We start from the raw sequence: 18628 nt of genomic DNA, 5'->3' as shown, positions 1-18628 counted from the left end.
AAACTTCAATGCTTCCAGAAAAGTTAGCTGAATATATGCATTAGATGAATCTACTATCCATAAGGTTTTTGTTAACAACTTTCCCTGTGCTTCGTTCATACCATGTTGCCCTTTTCTGAGTATATAAAGCAGGGTCTTTGGCAGAATGTGTGGTCACAGCATGCCAAGCTCCTCACTATTAAGCACAGAAATACACTTCCTGTTACAGCCAGTTTGGGAATTTACAGGAGGTAGAATCCAATGGAAAAAAAAAAAAGGATGTAACAATACCAAAATGGGCAATGAGGTAACAGGTACACAAGAATGGTAAACTTAAATGTTAAAAAGATTACTTCACACTATTTCAAGTATTTAATTTTGTTCTTCTCATTACATTTTGTATACAGGATATAAGTGAATTGATATATATATGTGTTTGATGGATATCTTACAAAAAAGCTAGTGTCTGCTAAAATGGAATTGAAGACATCTGTGAGTAGTACTGAATTTCTGTGCACTTTCGGATTTATTAACAGGTCCTTTCATTGCATTCTCCCAAAACCCAGTCTTTTGGCCATCACTTGTGTGTGCTCTGGTCTGGTAATTCAGTACTTATCTTATTTTCTGACAGTTTGCATTTCAATTGCAAAAATTAAAATCAGGACCAGACTTTGGATCAAGCGCTAAATTAGGGCAGCTTTCCTCAGCCTCATAGCATCAATTTTTGAGTCAAAGGCAGAGCTGCAACTGTATTTTTAATGAAGAGCAGAGAATGGGTGAATATCGGAGCAGCCTTTGGCCACTTTGCAGCCCTGCTGGAAGCTCCAGCTGTTCAAACAGGCTGGGGGGAGCCACGCTGAGGGGGCAGCTAGCTGCCAGGCACCAGCCCTCCCCCAGCACTGCCAGGCATCACTGCTTCCCCTGCTCCTCTGCAGCTATATATGGTCAGCAGATGAAGGATGGTCTCAAGTGAGCCAAGTTAACCTGGCCTTGCAGATGGAAGATGGGCAGGTAAAGCGAGGGGTCTCCAGTGGAGAGAACTGTGTTTTTTCAAGAGAAAGCATGATTTGGGTTCCTCAGCTTCTGGCATGCTCACCTGGAGATCACCTCTGTGTATGCTCAACAGAGAGCACATGGGCCAAGAATCCCACTTGCTCTTGGACACTGTAGCTCTCAATACAGTGCACTGGTTGGAAGGTATATTGCAACCTGCCTTGCAACAATTGTCTGCTAACTGATGCTATCCTGGAATGTCTTTCACCCTCACTGACAGGCAGGGTTAAAAACCTTTCCATCCTTGCACAGACACATGGCTAGATGAAGAAGGAAGCCCACCCAACTGTCCCTCCTTCTGCCAATTGGTCCTGTCTCACATGTCAACTATATTAAAACAAACACAAAAATTCCAAAAGTTACTGATAACTTTTCCAACAACTAGAATTTCTGACTTGTCCTACTTAATTAACAAAATGCTGATGTACGGTATCTAGATCTGGATTGTGTTGTAAAAGCATTATGTTCACTTTAAATTGCAGTGTGAACTTTAAATCAAAAAGAAGTTGCCTAAATTTGTATTCACATACCAACTTGATACAAAAAAATATATTTATTTCTGTGAAAGCAAAAAACATAGTTTAAAAACTATTTGCATGGAGAAGAAGCCAACATATTTTTGTATGGTTGGATCTCTTCAGCAAAACGACTTGATAATAATGCAGCTGTGAAACATTTTGGCTGAGTCAGAGAAATATATACAATCACTATGTAATACAACATTCTACATAAAATGTTCATATTTTAAAACCTACATTAAAATGCACATAGCATTTTACGAGCACATTTCTTTGACAATCAGAAAGACACTTCTATATCTCTGCATTTCACAAGTATCACAGTTCAGAGGCTTGCTGTGAATTTTTGATTCCCTAGCACAACCAGCACACATTCCCAGTCATCTCTGTCTAAAAAGCTCTTGTGCTATTATTTACACCTTGCTTCTCATAAAGTGAGATACACCAACCCACATCTGAATTCCATCTTTGAGAAATGGCAAACGCCTCTCCTTCCCAACCCATTTTCTTCCTTTGGACGCTGAAATGCAATTACAAGCAAAGGCCATTCACTGGATTCTCTTCAATGGAAACAAGTACATACACAGTATTCTTCTGAACACTGTTGTAAGAAATCAGTTATCCTAGTGGAAGATCATCATTAAAGAAAGAATGACATGAAAAATGAAAGTAAAACACTGTTCTAGTTCATAAATATGTAGAGAGAGTGGAAAATACTTCAACTGGAACAAGACATTCTGAAATCAAACTTAAAGTTTTTGTAATGTTTGGAAGGAATACGGAAAACTGAAGAACAGAGCAAGACGATCAACACTGTTTTTTAAATCAACCGAGAGAACCATCTGATATTATTCTCAAGCAAAAGCATCAGAAAGGTACTTCCAGATTCCCTGTTCTGCCTCTGAAGTCAGGTACTTTTCATAGAAATGAAGTGCAGTATAATGAAATCCTGGTGATCACCACAAGATAACTTCCTTCCCTTCCAGCTTAATTTCTTGGAAGTCCAATTATCATTCTACCTAATTGCTAAAATTCTTAAGAATTGCAGAACTTACTGACTTAACAGCTCATTAACAGACTGCTGGGTTGGTTATCAGACTGCTGATTGCCTTTTCTGACTAGTAATGACATTTTCCTGCATTTGTCTAGATCTCCTCCATTTCATAAGTGAAATAATAAAAATGCAATGTTAAAAATCAAAACAAGTATCTAGAACACTGCCAAGAATGTTTTTGAAAAGCATCTTCAAATATTCAGAAGTTTCAATATTTCACATGATTTTTTAGTTCAGAATGCATCTCAGTATACTCCACCTTGTCTATAAGTAAAATGTCAAATCCACGTACACAATACAGTAGAAAACTACCCGACATTTGTGAATTATTCGCACACCCTAAGCATTAATTGAAATGTTTCTGTTGTACCCATTAATCTCAAAGTGTCAAAGAATAAAGCTGGGAGAGAGTGATGAACAAGAACATAAATCACAGGCATCACAGTGAGGCCTGGAATGTGCCTGCGATGGACCTTATGAATGAAACCGCAACAGCAAAGCAGTCTCTGAGCAACATCCAGTGCCAGTCTCTTATTCCACAGAATCATAGAATTGTAGAATCAGAAACTAAGACATAATTTGCTGTAGCATACTATTCTGCCAAGCTGCCATAGTTATCTTTAAGTTTCTCAAAGGGTTTCTGTGCAAAAACATTTTCTTTTTCTACTATGCTTTAGAAGCATTGTAAAAAGAAATAATTAAAGTTTAATCTATTTGCAGTTGTACATATTTCAGACATTAGAAACAGAATAACAAGGCAGAGGGCAAGCTCTCAATGCTATTATGCTATTTGTTCAGAAGGTAGATTATTGTGTAGTGGATGCACCAGTTCAGCTTGTCTAGGTGAACAATTTGGTATCAGCACTATGAATATTATGCAATTTGCTTTCACAGCCAGGATCTTTTTTTAAAGTCAGGAAAGCAGATGAATGCACATGCACATACTCCTACCCATCTACTAGAAAAGAACTATTAAGACTGCAGTATCAAATGCACTAAGTATCAAACATCAAAACATCACCTGTGACCAACTTGTGCAATCACATCATAACACAAACCTTAATGCTATGATCACAAATATTATTGGTTGTTCCTAAAGGAATGCCTCCTATTTAGAAACTACAACAGATACAGAGCACAACATAGGCAGAGTAAATAATCAGCTACAAAACACTATTTTTCAACGTAGTTACCACAATTAGCTATGCATTTTCACCAGCAACGAACAAGAGCCTGCGTGCCATGCTTGTAAACATCTGCATGGCCATCCAGAGCATGGCTTGTCTTCCACATTGCTGTTGCCACTGCCGAAATGCACCACCTCCACCTCACTCACATCCACTGTTTGGTCTCTGTAAACATTCAGCAAGCATTGACAAATGTCACTGGGTGCCATTTTTTCTGCATGGAGGAATTCAGTTCCACACTTCTGCTTCATATGCACTTCCATGTCAGATCCAACTGTGTCAGACTGCCCCTCTGCTGCCATCTGTCACATGGCAACAACATGAAGCGGAATATTGCTGGGAAGGTTCAACCTCTACTGCCATACCACCAACATTCGCCTCTGATGTCATGGTCCAACGGAATAATATAGGAGGCATTACTTTTGGAGCAGGCCTTGTAGATTTTTCCCAAACAGACCCTGATAATCCTGTCAGTTCACCGGTGCACTGAAAGGCCTTAAGGCTGCAACAGGAAGGCCTGTCAGAAAGGTGCCTTCATTTCTTGCTACAAAGTTTTAAATGGAGTGTAACAAACAGGGCAGGAGGAGGAAAGACGTGCTTATGGGCATCAAAAATGCCTTTTAACTTTGCCCCAGGAATCCCACAAGAATCCTTTGAGATGCTAACTAAATCGCTTGAAAACAAATTTCCAGTTTCCCACAGCTGGCTGCTAACTGAACAGACATCGGGTGGTTTTTTTTCCATGTGTCCACGCTACACACCTGAGGATATGAAGAACTGCCACATTCTAGAGAGGTCACTAAAATCACTGAGATCTGTGCCTCAAACATATAAGAGGAAAGATAATTTGGGAAAAAAATTACAAAACAACAACAACAGAGCATGAGAAACTAGAGATATGCATTAAGAAGTCCTGGTGAGCCTTTTCAGTGAAACTCAGCCATCAGCTGCAAAAATAGGCATAAAATCTTTCACATCACAACAATGTCATGAAATGACTTCCTTAATACAGAATAAAAGCTCACCTTACAGTGCTGAGTTCCATGTAAAACATGGGGAAATTAATCCTGTCTTAGGTGCCAGATTCAACCAGTTTTATAAAATAATTCTGATACTATATTTTGAAAAGTGAGTTGATGTTTATTAAATGAGCACTACCACTCTGCACAGTGAGTAAGCAGTGGTTCTTGGAGGGAGAAAACTCTGTGTAACAGCACAATTAAAATTTGTATTGTAATAAATCATCTCAAGTGGGAAAATTAAAATTTCACAGACATTTAACTTTTTTGTGCTTAACTTTACAACCATAAAATTTATGTAGTATTTCTGGGCGATTTTGTGCTAGACCATAGTCTTTTTACTGGATGTAGTGATTATGGTGCCATTAGCAGTAGCAACAGTTGTATACTTCAATCAGATACTAAAGTTCAAAAAAAAAATCTTAAATTTTTTTCCCCAAATTGTAAAAGTACTTACAATTGACTATGCTAACAGGAAGTTGTAATTTAATCATGTTAAATACAGCAACAACAAAGTGACAAAACTTTAGTAGATTATAGAAAAAGATGACTATATGGTTAACATTAAATACATTTTTCTGTAATTTTAAGACAGACATAGGTAAGAATATTGGAACATCTACTTACATTCACACTGTATCACATCTAAATTAAATTGCTGAATTGCTCCCATGCTTATTTGTTTTAATTCAGTGTCCAGTAGCATCTGCATTAGGGATGTTGAAAGATGCTGGCAGGCTGACATGCAAGCTGTCTGGGCCACTTTTCCCTAGTAGAAAGAGTGACACATTTTAAGATAGAAACAAATGATACATTACTAAGGAACAGTTTATCTGATTTGATCTTATTATACGCTCAAAATCTTAATGATGCAGAACTTAGATTAGAAGAATGATCACACTTTTTGCTGTTTCTCTGGCCTCCTAGCTTTGTTTCTATTAAATCAATTAGGAAACTAAATTAAATGGATGTCAAACAATTATTGATACTTCTTCCAGAAATCCAACAGCCTTCACAGATACAAGCACATTTCCAAATAAGGAAGAGCATGATAACAATATAAGCTGCGGATGCATGAGTGTTGATTTTTTATTTTTTTTCACTCAGAATGAAAGCAAAAATGTGTATCAACCTGCCGCATATTTTTAACAATAGTCATGAAAAAAAAAAAAAAGATATATTAACCAAAACCATTGCTTTCAGTTGGGGCATTTCTCATAACAGCTTGTGCTAATCATTGACACCTAAGTTGCCTGAATTCCATCTCAAAGCTTGTTGCTAAATGATTTAAAATATTCATGCTATCCATCATCTTCTTGGGTGCTTAATAAATCAGTGCTGTCAGTAATCAACCATGTACAAAATGAAATGCAGCCCTCTGCTGTACAGAATAGAAATAATTCTTCAATCACAGTCTAGTTAGTAACGTTTCTCTTTACAAAGCATACGTAATCAAGACAAATCATTTCCAGACCAGAGAACAATAAAACAAATCACAAAAATCAGAAGTTAATTTGATAAATTATTAACATTTTAGTACATAAAATTATAAAAATACGGAAATTCTGCTATAGAAGGAAAACCAATTAAGAGCAAATACTCAACCAGATGTCAACATTCTATTCATAGCAGTGTAATCTTCAAAAGCACAGAGATCTTGGTTTGCAAATGGAATTATAATAAACTGTTGTTTTATGTGCTCAAACCATGCTTTTCAATTACTGTAAATGTTTACAATGTATTCTGAAACAAAGGTAAAACTTTACATGCTTATATGAAAGAAATCGTAATTATGCCCACCTAATGGGGCACAAACCACTGCCATTTTACTACTATTCAAAGGTAAAGTGATGACAACTATTCTCGAAAGCAATGGTTCCCCAACTGCTTTGCGCAAGGTCAGGATGATCAATTCACTGTTGACTCACAGGAACACACTGAAAAGTGGTAAGGACTGACAGCAGTTCACTGTTTGAGAAGTTTGGGAAGTTCTGCTCTAACATCTGAAGATCTTGTCCTTAATAGGACAACTTGTTCATATTATTGAATTTTCATGCATACATTAAATGGCTTTTGCTAATACCTCTTAAGCTTTAAAATACCTCAAACTGCAAGGAGCTTTATATCTAAAATGAGATGTCAGTTTCTTAATTGAACACCTCAGAAAAGCAAATAACATTTTTGACCAAAACAGATGAACTGACAACAAAGAATGTAAGAAACAATGCAAGAACAGCATGCTTAAAAGTCTCCCAAATCCAATGGTAATTACACTGGGAGACATGCAGCTCTATTCCCCAAGCAGAACAATATCAATATGAATGGGGAAAAAAAAAGACGAGAAAAAAAAACAGAAAATGAAGAAAAAAGGGGTGAGGAGGGCAATCAATGGGCCACAGTTTATTTAATTACTGTGCAGTAGGTTTCAAATACTTAATGGAAATGTCATTTTGATTTAATGGAACAACTAGTGCATCTCTGTTTAATGTACTGCTCCATCAAATCAGCTCCATGTCCTATTTATGCTGCCACTATACTGTAATGAAAGTTCAACCAGATTAATAGGTTATCAGGAAACAAATTAACGTTTAATTTATTTTATATGCAAAAAAATGTGTATTCCTCCTATTATTATAAGTCAAAGACAGAATTTTATCTTTCTGATAAGTATCTGTAGTTAGTTGTTGCAGTCTGGCAAATATCAATAGTACTGGAGCACAAGATAATGGTTACAATACAAAAATGACATGGTAAAGTCACATGGACTTTAAATAAATATCAATACATGTACATTTAATGCTTCTTTCAAGATTTTGTAAGATGGAAACATCCTAACATTTCAACTACTTCCAACTATGCAACTTGAACTACAGGCTTATTGTTCACATGGCAAATAATAGATTACCATATATAGTTTATACTTAATTACTCAATTTTTGTAATCTGGAGAAAGCTAAACATATCAACCTAAATACTGAATCTTACCTCTGACAAATATGAACTTTATCGATACCTTCCTCAAAATTCAGTGCTTCCCAGTACAAAATATGTTGGACGTATAACATTCAGAAAAGAATGAAGTGTAACTTGTGTTTGACAAACAAGTTCCAGTTAAAATCTCTGCAAATTTCCACCATCCACCAATTAATCAATTACTTGCCATTTTTTCACAATGCATTTTAAAGAGAAAATTTGAGGATTTGTGAACATAAAAATCACACATTTCTTGTCCACAATGAAATAAATCTCATTTAGTTTTAAAACATTCTTAGTTGTTTTTTTTTTTTTGAGAGTAAGTAGCTGTGCCAACTGTATCAAGCAATTAAATATCTATATGCAATAGCATTCAGAGATTCAGCAGGCTTCTCACATTTGTTCCAGTATTGCCTCTCATTTGGGGACACTACTATTATCTCCACTCTGCTTATGTTAATTGCTGCTATCTACAAAACCTATTCTTCCACTCAACCAATGTAAAGTTTAGGAAACAAGGACCCTATTCTACAAGCAAAAACACCTGCTAACAGTGTTAAAGGCAACCGGTTTTTTTTTGTTTGGTTTTTTTTTTTTTTTTTACTCAGCCCTCACATTTTGCTGAAATACAAGTTTGTAAAAAAAGAAAACCCTTAGACAAACTTCTTATATTTCAAAGGAGCTTATAAAGAGAATCTGCTGACATATTAAATCCTTTTTTATAGGACCCAAAAGCTTTTCTCCTAAGAACAATTGCAGTAAAGAGACATTTGGCTCCTAGGAAATTCCCAAAGGGTCAGCCATATGCATCCTTCCATGGCACCTCCACGGCACTGCTTTCTAAGACCCACGCTAGCCGTCTCAAAAGCAGCTTTCATCATTCACTATGGTGTCAGTCAATATGATTTATGGACTGCATTCAACAAAGTCAAAGCATATAGAATGAGAAATATGACTACAACCTTCTAATTTGTTTTGTATTGAGCTACTTAAGAGTCAAAGACCTGATGTCAGGCTGAGACCAGCAACACAATTAACCGACCAGTGACAGATTCATCCATCCTCCCTGCCAGGCTGTGCCAATCAAAGACAGCATGAAGCAGCATTTGGAGAAATCAGGAAGGAAGCCCATTCTCTAAGTAGCCTATGGAGGATTTTGATTGACAGTTTTTGAATATAGCTGCAGAAAACCACCACCCCTTCACCCTTACTGCAAGCTGTGAAATTAGGCTTCTGCTGTCAATCACAGAAACAATAAAATAACACAAACTGCCATCCTCAGCATAAAAGGAAATAGAAAAACTTATCTGTTAAATCTAAGAAGTTAAGATTAAGAATTAATTTAACATTATGAAATGTCCAGCAAAAAATAATAATAATCTGAAACTGCAAAAGAAAAAAAAAAAAAGAGGCAACAACCCAACCCATAAACATATGGATATCATCAGCTACAAAAACTGAAGCAGGACTAAAATCCAACTTTTGAACTATAGATAAAGAAACAAGTATATTAAAAAGCTAATAGAAATTTTGGACTCAATTTTACTTCAAGTATCTGCTCCAAATTCTACTGAAAATAGTCAAAAATACCTAACTGAAAATAATTTGTAATTGTAACCTTTCACTAGCTATTCTTTCCTAAAGAGATGTCCAGTCCTAACTTTGTACTGACAAAACACATAAATTGTAAAAACCTTTATATACACATCTTCTGTATCTTCAAATAAATTCATCTAAAAACAAAAGGTATGATTACTCTTTAGCTGTTCAAAATACGAACTTAAAAAATGCAGGTCCTCAACAACAAATTCAATTGTCTTTATGAAGTTTAACAGTTGTATGATGAAATTTTGATTTCCTTTTGATTATAAGTATCTAATGACACTATACAGCAGCATGAACTTTTAACAGGATGGTTATGTAAAAGAAACTGAAAACAACAATAATCTTAAAAAACTAAATTCTTGTGACTTCAGAAAACAGAATCCTTAAAAACTGTATGACTCACAAGTTTTAAGCCTTTAAAAGCAATGCAGCCTCTGTGCCATTCATCTCCGGAATTCTAGTAGTGCTCGGTCATGATACAACCAGCATACTGATGCCCACCCAACAGTAACAGGAAATATTTCTAAACAAAATATTCAGTATTCCCAGTGCTCACGTCACCTTGATAGTTCAACATGAGGATGAATATTCACATAACAAAAATTTTCACTGGAATGCACGACCAGTGTTATTCAGTCCAAACTCCCACTTCAAGGACTATTTCCTACTCTAGTTCAGGTCCACTGGCTTTTTACTTGGTTGATCTAGAAGAAGTTTTGAAGTAAAAAGCTTTGTCCTCTTTATTCCTCCTCTCAAAAGGACTCTGCCTATAGTTTGGAACTATATGTGATCTAACACAGTGCAGTGTATCACTGCCGTGATGATGAAGCAATTGGAAATTCCCATAATCTACTAAAGCAGCTGTGTAAAGTTAGGAAAAAAAAATCACTCTATTCACTGAACAGAGTATCTCTCTTTTGATTAGTGAAGCACATGAGTATAAGAACATCCTTCAATGAAACAACCAAACTTTTCCCAGCTGGGAACTAGCTTTAAAGTAGTTGTTGTATGGAACCCATATCCTCTCAGTTATCTGGAGAGAGAAGATCTCCAGACTGCGAAGAGGAAGAGATGAAGATTTAAGTACATGAGCACCACTGGGTTCTAGAATAAAAACACAGCTGGAAATCACTGTTGTGGGGGGGAACATTGAGACTGCTTCAAAACCAAAGCCCTTCCAGGTGACTCCCAGCTGCAGAACATTAGCTCCCCTACACTGGCCTCCCTACAACATGGCAAGCCCTTCCTGGTGCTGGTGGCAGCTTCTTAACAAGGTCACCAACCTCAAGTCCAATGGAAATAGAGGAGAACTGAGAATATCAATGAGGATTTTACATGTTGGAAATGTATCCTTTATTTCCAACACCTTTCTTTAAAGTACACTCTTCTGCTGACACTTTAGATGTGGTGTTGTATTCAGATGTGTCTGTGCAGGTTAAGTCATGAATTAAGATTTAGTTTTATCTTTTGTCAAATTTCTGGGTAAACTGAGGTTGCAAACTAAAAATTAAAAAAAAAATACAAAAAAACAACAACCAAAAAAATCAAACACTTAAACCATCACAAATGAAAGAACTAAAGGGAAGTAGAACAAACCTAATATAATTTAATATGCATCCAATGTATTTTCTTAGCAGTCAGGAGTAGAAATTACTATTTAATGGATGCTACTCAGCTTTACAGACATTCTCTACACACTTCAACACAAACTACTTTGGATCCGTTTCCAGCTTCCCTGGAAATCAAGAGACTGAGGTTCCCCCAATTATTTTTGGCACCTAATCCTAAGAGTGCTGTCCTGTAACAAAACCGTCTAGATGCCTGGCTGCCCTTGATACAAAATTCTGATCTACGCCACAAACAAACATAACAAGTGAAGTTTTCTGACACTAGTGTTGAAATCTGCCGAAAACTACAGCAAGGAATCCTGGACAATAAAACTGATTCTACTTTTTCCCCTTTTGACTTATTTATTTTAATTCCAAATTGATATGGTAACCACTGACAATTGTTTCAACATAGACTGAAGGTTTTAACTAATAGAACAAAATGACTTTTTCATATTTATCCATCTCTTGCATATGTATTTTGAAGTGTATGCTTTACTGAATACAAGAATACATCTGCAGACCAGTTAGATACAGAGTTTTAAAGTTTTTGCTCTGGTCATTAAAATTAAACTATATTTAATTATTATTATTAAACTCAATGTAATTATTCTTTTACCTAAGTAGATAATTTTAACTGTAAATTTTACATCTTTCATAGCATTAATCCCCACACTGTGTACAGTGCATTATATGCTTATTCACTTACACAGTGAATAGCACAGTGTACATTTGTTCAGTTAAGCAGTGCACAGTAATTCAATTATATTAGAGATAATAAACCAGAATTCTATTTCACAGAAAATTAGTAAAGTAATAATAATGATTTCAATATTTTCATTATAATAGAGGTGCTTACGCCAAATCAAAATAAACTGCTTGTACAAAAATTAATGACCTGAAAACAATTGGAGCTTGGAATAATTCCTAAATGCAATCCATCGTCTTATAAACAAATACATACTTGGACAAACACACTCCCTTGACCTCAGACAGAGCAGAGAAAAGACAGACCTTTCACTGATACTTTATTCTGTTATATCACTCTACCTTAATTCTGTATGCACGCCTCATCGCTGCATTTTGATACCTGACCTTGCTTGCAAATGGCCTCAGAGCCTCCTCTAAATGATCTCATTTGGGATGCAATGCACATCCACTCACCTTCTGCAAGGCTTTCAGGGCTTCTGCCATTCCAGTGTATGAAAGCCCTGTGTTAGTCATTAACCTGATTCCTGCATGCAGTCACACAAGGTATGCAGCAAGTCATCAGCAAAACAGAAATATCTTTTTATTAAGTGATTAAAAATTGAAGCAATAAGCCTGCAGGCAGTTCATAGTTTTTTCAGTTCACATGCTTTTTCTTCATCTTGCATCTACTTACCGACATTGCTGCATGGTCATTGTTGTTATTCTGAGAAGGAAACCAGTAAGGCAATCAAATCAAAACAAAAAAATTAAGATGTACTGTCAACATCAAAAGAAAAAAAAAGAATAAAAAATTGGTAGCAATAAAAGATAAGAAAACTTTTCCAAAAATAACAATCATATTTATATAATTGCTTTTAAAAAAAAACACACCTGTGAACTTATATAGTATTTTGTCAGTGTACAACAAAGAGATTAAAACTGAAATAATACTAGTCCAGTAATAAAAATTTTTTTCTGTAATAAGGAACTGTATGCCAAAATAACAAAACAGCAAAATTCAGATCGGGAAACATCTGTTGTTATGCCTTTCCATAAAGTTTTCTATATAACAAATAATACATTCCAAAATACTTATGCCATGTTCACTGTCTTGGCCTATGAAGGCTATCTGTATGGTATTAACATACTCAGGCAAAATTTAGAATGGCTTAGGACAGTAATAATTGAAGTTTTACACAATCCTTAAATAATTGTTAATGTAAAGGTAATGGTGCTATAACTGGAAAATGGAATGAATGTATTTTCTTTTCCAAAACTAATGCTGAAGCACAGTACATATATACAGAGGAGAAAACTAAGATGCAAAACTTAAGAGAAAAAAAAACATTCAGAGACATAAGATGTTTCCAGTGATTCCATGGGTCTAGCAGACTCTAGCAAGCTTGTGCCATGAAGTGTGCAAGTTGAAAAACACTGAGATCATGGTCTATCTGGTTCAGATCTCTTATGTTCCAATTAAAATAATACAAAAATGCACAAAATATTTAACAGAGGAAGTATATTTTAAAACTTATGTCTACATTGTTACAGAAAAAATTCAATATAGCCCCATGTGAGAGCACAAACAGAGACCTCCGGGTGTGTTTCCACAGCTTACACATACATCTGAAACAAGACAGGGCTCTAATGACAGGAATCCAACAACCACCAAGAAGTTAACCTATCATAACACCTCTTCTGGAAGACTAGAGTTTGAAACAGGATTAGAGAGAATGTCAACAACCCTTGAAAGAGACTACAGAGGATGAATGTAGCAAACTGGTGCCCAAGCTCCAGCAAAAAACCCTTCAATACCATAGGATGCACTATGGTAGGAAGAGATTCCTCTATTTGTCCCGCTCTTTTTCTTTCTAAAATTACAGCCAGAGCTCAAGATTTTTGTTCTTTGATTTCCAGTTGCAGACATGGTTCTGACAAACTATTTCGAGCAATAGGATGTTTCCACCAGCAATACAAACTGTTATAGAAATGACACGGTGACATTCTTATTCTGTTAACGGAAATACATACTAACACCTTCCAGTTTTAACTGTGTCATAAGCTAGTGCAGTTCTGCTTAGGGCTCCATACCACTAGTATTTTACTGAGTTTTGGAATCTAGTTCTGAGCTTGCCATTGAAAATATTTACTATAGATTTTCTCTTGATAAACTAACTTATTACTACATATCTAACTAGAACCACAATTACACTGCACATACATTTTCAGACAATCTCCACAGCTCATAGACAACATTTATAGGACTGCATGTTTCTACAATCTGCCAAGCCAGAGTGATGCACAGGGAAATCCAAAAGCAACAAGAAAACTCCTGCCAGACCAGACTGCTCTGCCATACAGCCCCAGCTTATTACCTGGCCAGAGTTTAAATTACAAAATAAGCAGTTCATAGGAACTAGCTTTCTCCAACGATTGGCTTGCATCCCCAGGCACTTATTTTTATTCCTTTAATGTTTTTCAAGTCTCTTAATGCCATAGCTGCTTCTTTCCAACCCTCCTAACAAATTATCTCATCCAAGGAAACTACAACTTTATTTCAGCTGATAGCAGGACAATAAAATTTCTGTCTGTGGTCCATTTTAGAAGACCTGTATCACAAGCTGCACATAATTGTTCACAGCTGCTATATGCAGATGTCCATTGAGGAGCAGTGCCATTTTTTCAATGAGTGACAAAAAGGTGACAGTGAATTTAACCAACAAGCATGTTATCATTTATAAAAAACTGCTCAGTTGACTTGACATGGAAGCATGTGCCTCATACTTCCCATTCACATCAACATTGAATGGGCTGTCTTTGAGTAATTAAAAAAAAAAAAGGACTGAAGAATCACAGCCACTTAGCATAATTTGGAAGACCTGATAAGCCCACTATGTCAGCAACTTCAGCACCTTGCTGTGAATGTAAATAAATTATCTTCCAGTCTAGAGACTCAAAACATTTATGCACTGAGAACTGATTCCTGACAGGCATTGCATGTGGGTAAAGCAATCAGACGTCAGCATGACAGCAGCAACAAAGGACAAACCGATGAAAAGCAGATGCATCTTGAAAGACTTGTTGAAGTTACTTCACATCTACAAAGGTATAAAGTATTATGACGATGGCTCAAACTAGAAGATCTTGGTTTTTTGTCTTAAAGGAAGGGGAAAGAGAACAATGGAATGTAATAAGTACACCAAACAGGTTACCAGTGCCCTTTCACTTGGCACAAAGTAACAAAGAATAAACTTGAATAAGAACAGAGACTCCTTTCAATGATGCTCAGTTAACAAGAATTAATTTTTTTTTTTTTTTGGTCAGAGCTATTTAACTAAAAACAACTTTGGAGAACCCAAGGCCTCCAGAATCTGCGCAAGTGGAGGACTTGCACCAATTCAGTGCCCTTTGAAGCAATTAATGTGTACACAGAACTGTACAACAAAGGACATCTGAGGACTTGCCTGTTCTAGAAAACCACCTAACTTCCTGGACTATTTGTAAATCAGCTGTTGTTTGCATTACTTCTAGAGTGCTCAAAAGTATTATCATAGGTAAGCATCATCAACATACTGAAACATCTGTACTGAAAATACTGAAATATGTGCTAGCATGTATGCAATTAAAAAAATCACATATTTGTTCAAAATCTTAATATTACAAAATAAAGTAATGCTCCAATGGCTTGAAATTACACTTAATTTTGAACACTTACAGGTAAATGAGTAAAAACTTGAAATGTGCTTCTTAAGAAGTTAATGAGGTCCATTAAGTATCCACTGGCTCTTCCATCTGATTCAGACATTGTCCAATCATAGTCAGCAATTTGAATAAATTCATCTATTTTTTGGTTTAGTTTTGTATATATTTCTCCTTCTGCAGCATGCCTTGCATCCTGAGGGGAAAAAAAAATGCACAATTACCAGAATTCTAAAATATTAGTAGAACATGGATTAAATAATTTCCATCAATGAAACTGAAGTCTTCCAGGTTTTTTTTAGAGTAAAAAAAAAATGTTTATGTTAGCTTGTGTCTTGAAGCAATAAGTCTGAGGCTGTAGTTTTTAAAACGCTCCTATAAAAAAAACTATAAATATACATAAGTATACCTAAGAGAATAATCTATAAGTATAAATAAACAAATAACCTAAATTCTCAGAGATCAAGGAAACATATTTGAATTTGGAAACAAAACAATTGCTTTACTCTCTTTCATAACAATCACATTTCAATCAGCTTTACGGATTTGATAACCCTGAGATAAGGTTTATTTGATCTCTTTTACAAAGTGAATAACAAAAGAACCCAATTATTTTATGTGTTACGGCAGGAGGTCCAACAATCACTGCATATTTATGTAATTCATATCTTAAAGGTGCACATCTGAAATAGCACTTTTAATACAAAACTAGCTTGTAAAAGCTTCCACTAAACAGCTCTCCTCCAACAAATAGGAATCTGACAACCTGTTTACATGTCAAATAAAAGAATATGCTGACAATCACAGTTTTGAAGATGGCTATGACTGTAACAGTTTAATTAAAGTTAAGCCTTTGTTTAAAGTTTCTAATTAATGATGAGATCAATTTCAACAATCTATAATGGCAAGACTTGCAAATATATTTGCTTCAGTGTGATCACTTAGTCTACAAAACAAAGAAAACCCAAATCATTTATGGAGTGGCTGTATCATCTTCACCAGCTGATCGTTCTGACAAGATCAGCCTATTAGTTTTTGTTTCTGGAAGCCTTTTTTTGGCTACCATTTATTCTGCTTTGGTTAGTGGGTTACAACAGAAGCAGCGTGCTGCCAACACCTTAAGCAAGGAGCGTACACTAAGAAAAGTGTGAGCAGACTAGAAAATGGATTTCAAATCGAGAAGGCACTTCTGAGAAAGAGCACTGTAAATCCCATGGACAAGTGAAGAAAACGCGAATTAGCAGTATTCAGATTTGGGATGACTTCTAGAGGCAGAGGAAATACTCCATCTTTTATCTTGGTGACATTAACGGCATCAAAAAAACTTCTGAAAGCTCACCAGACTTTCCCCCATAAGAAAAATGACAAAGGCAAATGGGGCATTTTTGTTAAACAGATTCTTTAAGAAGAAGATTAGGTTTAGAAACAAACTCATTCTGGTGGTGTCATAGTTTTATGATTTTTGGTTATCGATAGTCCACATCATAACATCAAGTAGTGCACTGGGAGTTAAAGAGTTAATGCTCCAGTTCTGTGGATCGTGGATAGTTCCGGGTACCTGGTTCTCAGAAGAGAAGAACTACATTTCCCAGAGGACTTTGCTGTTCTGTTACTGTCTTCCGTTCAGAGGGAAAGATAAAAACTGTTTGCATATCATGAGACGTCCTTTTTTTTTTTGCCCTTCTCTTCCCTTCTGCTCGTCCCGGCAGGATCTCTCTCCCTAGCCATCTCACTGACAGCATTAGAGTAAGGCCTTTTGGTTTTTGGACACTCTCTCTCACTGTATTTGATTTATTAGCTTAAATTGTAATTATATTGTATTATAGTGCATTATTTTGCATTTCAATATCTTATTTACTAAATTAGTTTGTTTCTCCTCAGATCATTGCCGCTGTTTTGCTTTTAGGCCCATCTCCCTACCCTTTTTCCCTTTTCCCTTTCCCAGGGTGTGGGTCCCCCGCCCCATGAGTCATGGAACTGAGCCAAACCAGCCCGTAAACCGTTGACAAGTGGGCAAAGGATTCAATGTCGTGTATCTGGCTCTTCAACAGCCATGACATAGCTTAATACTGAGACCTTGGGTTCAAGAAATTCTACCAACTAGATCTACAGATTTATGTATTTTTGTTTACCACTACTGCTGATTTAAAGAGGTGAAGGAATACAAGGGCATCCACAACTGCAGTCAGCCATCCAAAGCTGAAAAGTGTTGTAAATACTGAAAGCTACACAGCTTTTTAATATGATAAAATGAAACAAGGTGGTTTTGTTTTGAGGGCAGAGAGGCTGTTTCTTTAATTTGTACTTGTCTTTACTTTTACATTCTTACAAAAGAATGCTTGGAGAGTTTGAATGGTATTTTAAAGCAGCATCTTACGCCCAATAATGAAAGGGGAAAAGCAGCCCTCGGAAATAGCAACGAAACAGGTCCAAGGGCTTTTACTTTAAAAAAAAAAAAAAAAGGAAAACAACGGTATAGTTGTATTTTTGAGATCAGCTCATGGAATGTAAACACTGCTAATAAAGGAGATTTTTGATCACTCAGAAAGAATGGAGGTGACATGATTTGCCACCAGGAGATGAACTTAATAACTGCAGAACATACCAAACTCTACAATGGCCCAGTTGGGGAACTACATGCAGTTCTTCATTAAATTTAAATTAAAAAAAAAAAAAAAGGATTAATGAGAAAAGAATTTTCTGGTATAAGTAGAGAATGTTGTGCTAACAGGCTCTCCAGGGAAAGAGCAGAGAAAATACAACCTTTTCCTTATATGTTTGTCACTGTTCACTCTTTACTTTGCTGAAGGGCCTAGGTACTAAGCTCAACTCTAATACACAGCTATAATATTCTGTGATTTTCTCCAATGAAACTTGAATAGTTCATATGGTAGTTAAACATAATTAAAGCAAAAGCCATTAGCACAAAATGTAATGCAAACTTTCAGCTGCCACTTATTAAATGAAATTCAAGGACAAAGAACATTTTACCTCTTAATGAAATCAGACTATGGCTGCATTGTGTTTTGTTATGAATGTTAGAAAAAGCATGGATCGGCCTTACAAGAAAATATCCACAGACATGAAAATTTGAACACTCACATGCATTACTGGTTTTTAACAAACAACCAGCATAGCCTAGATCTATACGATAGGTCAAAACTTAGTAAGATTGTACTGGCAGGGCAATGGTAACCTCACTACAACTGCTAGGCCTGAGCCTTTTCTGCCTTGTCTTATTCAA

The 18628-nt window shown here is 36.0% G+C and overlaps 1 protein-coding gene across 5 annotated transcripts in view; it reads right to left on the bottom strand.

Moving 5' to 3' along the window:
- EXOC6 (exocyst complex component 6) overlaps window positions 1–18628 on the bottom strand; it is an 87899-nt gene that overhangs the window by 25447 nt on the left and 43824 nt on the right. For all 5 annotated transcript variants that reach the window (XM_021398411.1, XM_021398412.1, XM_021398413.1 and 2 more), the window contains 2 exons: window positions 15401–15580; window positions 5438–5579 (listed from right to left, as the gene is read on the bottom strand). In XM_021398411.1, the coding sequence (XP_021254086.1) occupies window positions 5438–5579; window positions 15401–15580 (322 nt within the window). The remainder of the gene's footprint in view (window positions 1–5437; window positions 5580–15400; window positions 15581–18628) is intronic.

This window comes from Numida meleagris, chromosome 5 (genome assembly GCF_002078875.1).
Source record: "Numida meleagris isolate 19003 breed g44 Domestic line chromosome 5, NumMel1.0, whole genome shotgun sequence".
In the NCBI taxonomy this organism is placed as follows: Eukaryota; Metazoa; Chordata; class Aves; order Galliformes; family Numididae; genus Numida; species Numida meleagris.
This window is presented reverse-complemented; position numbering and strand designations above follow the sequence as displayed.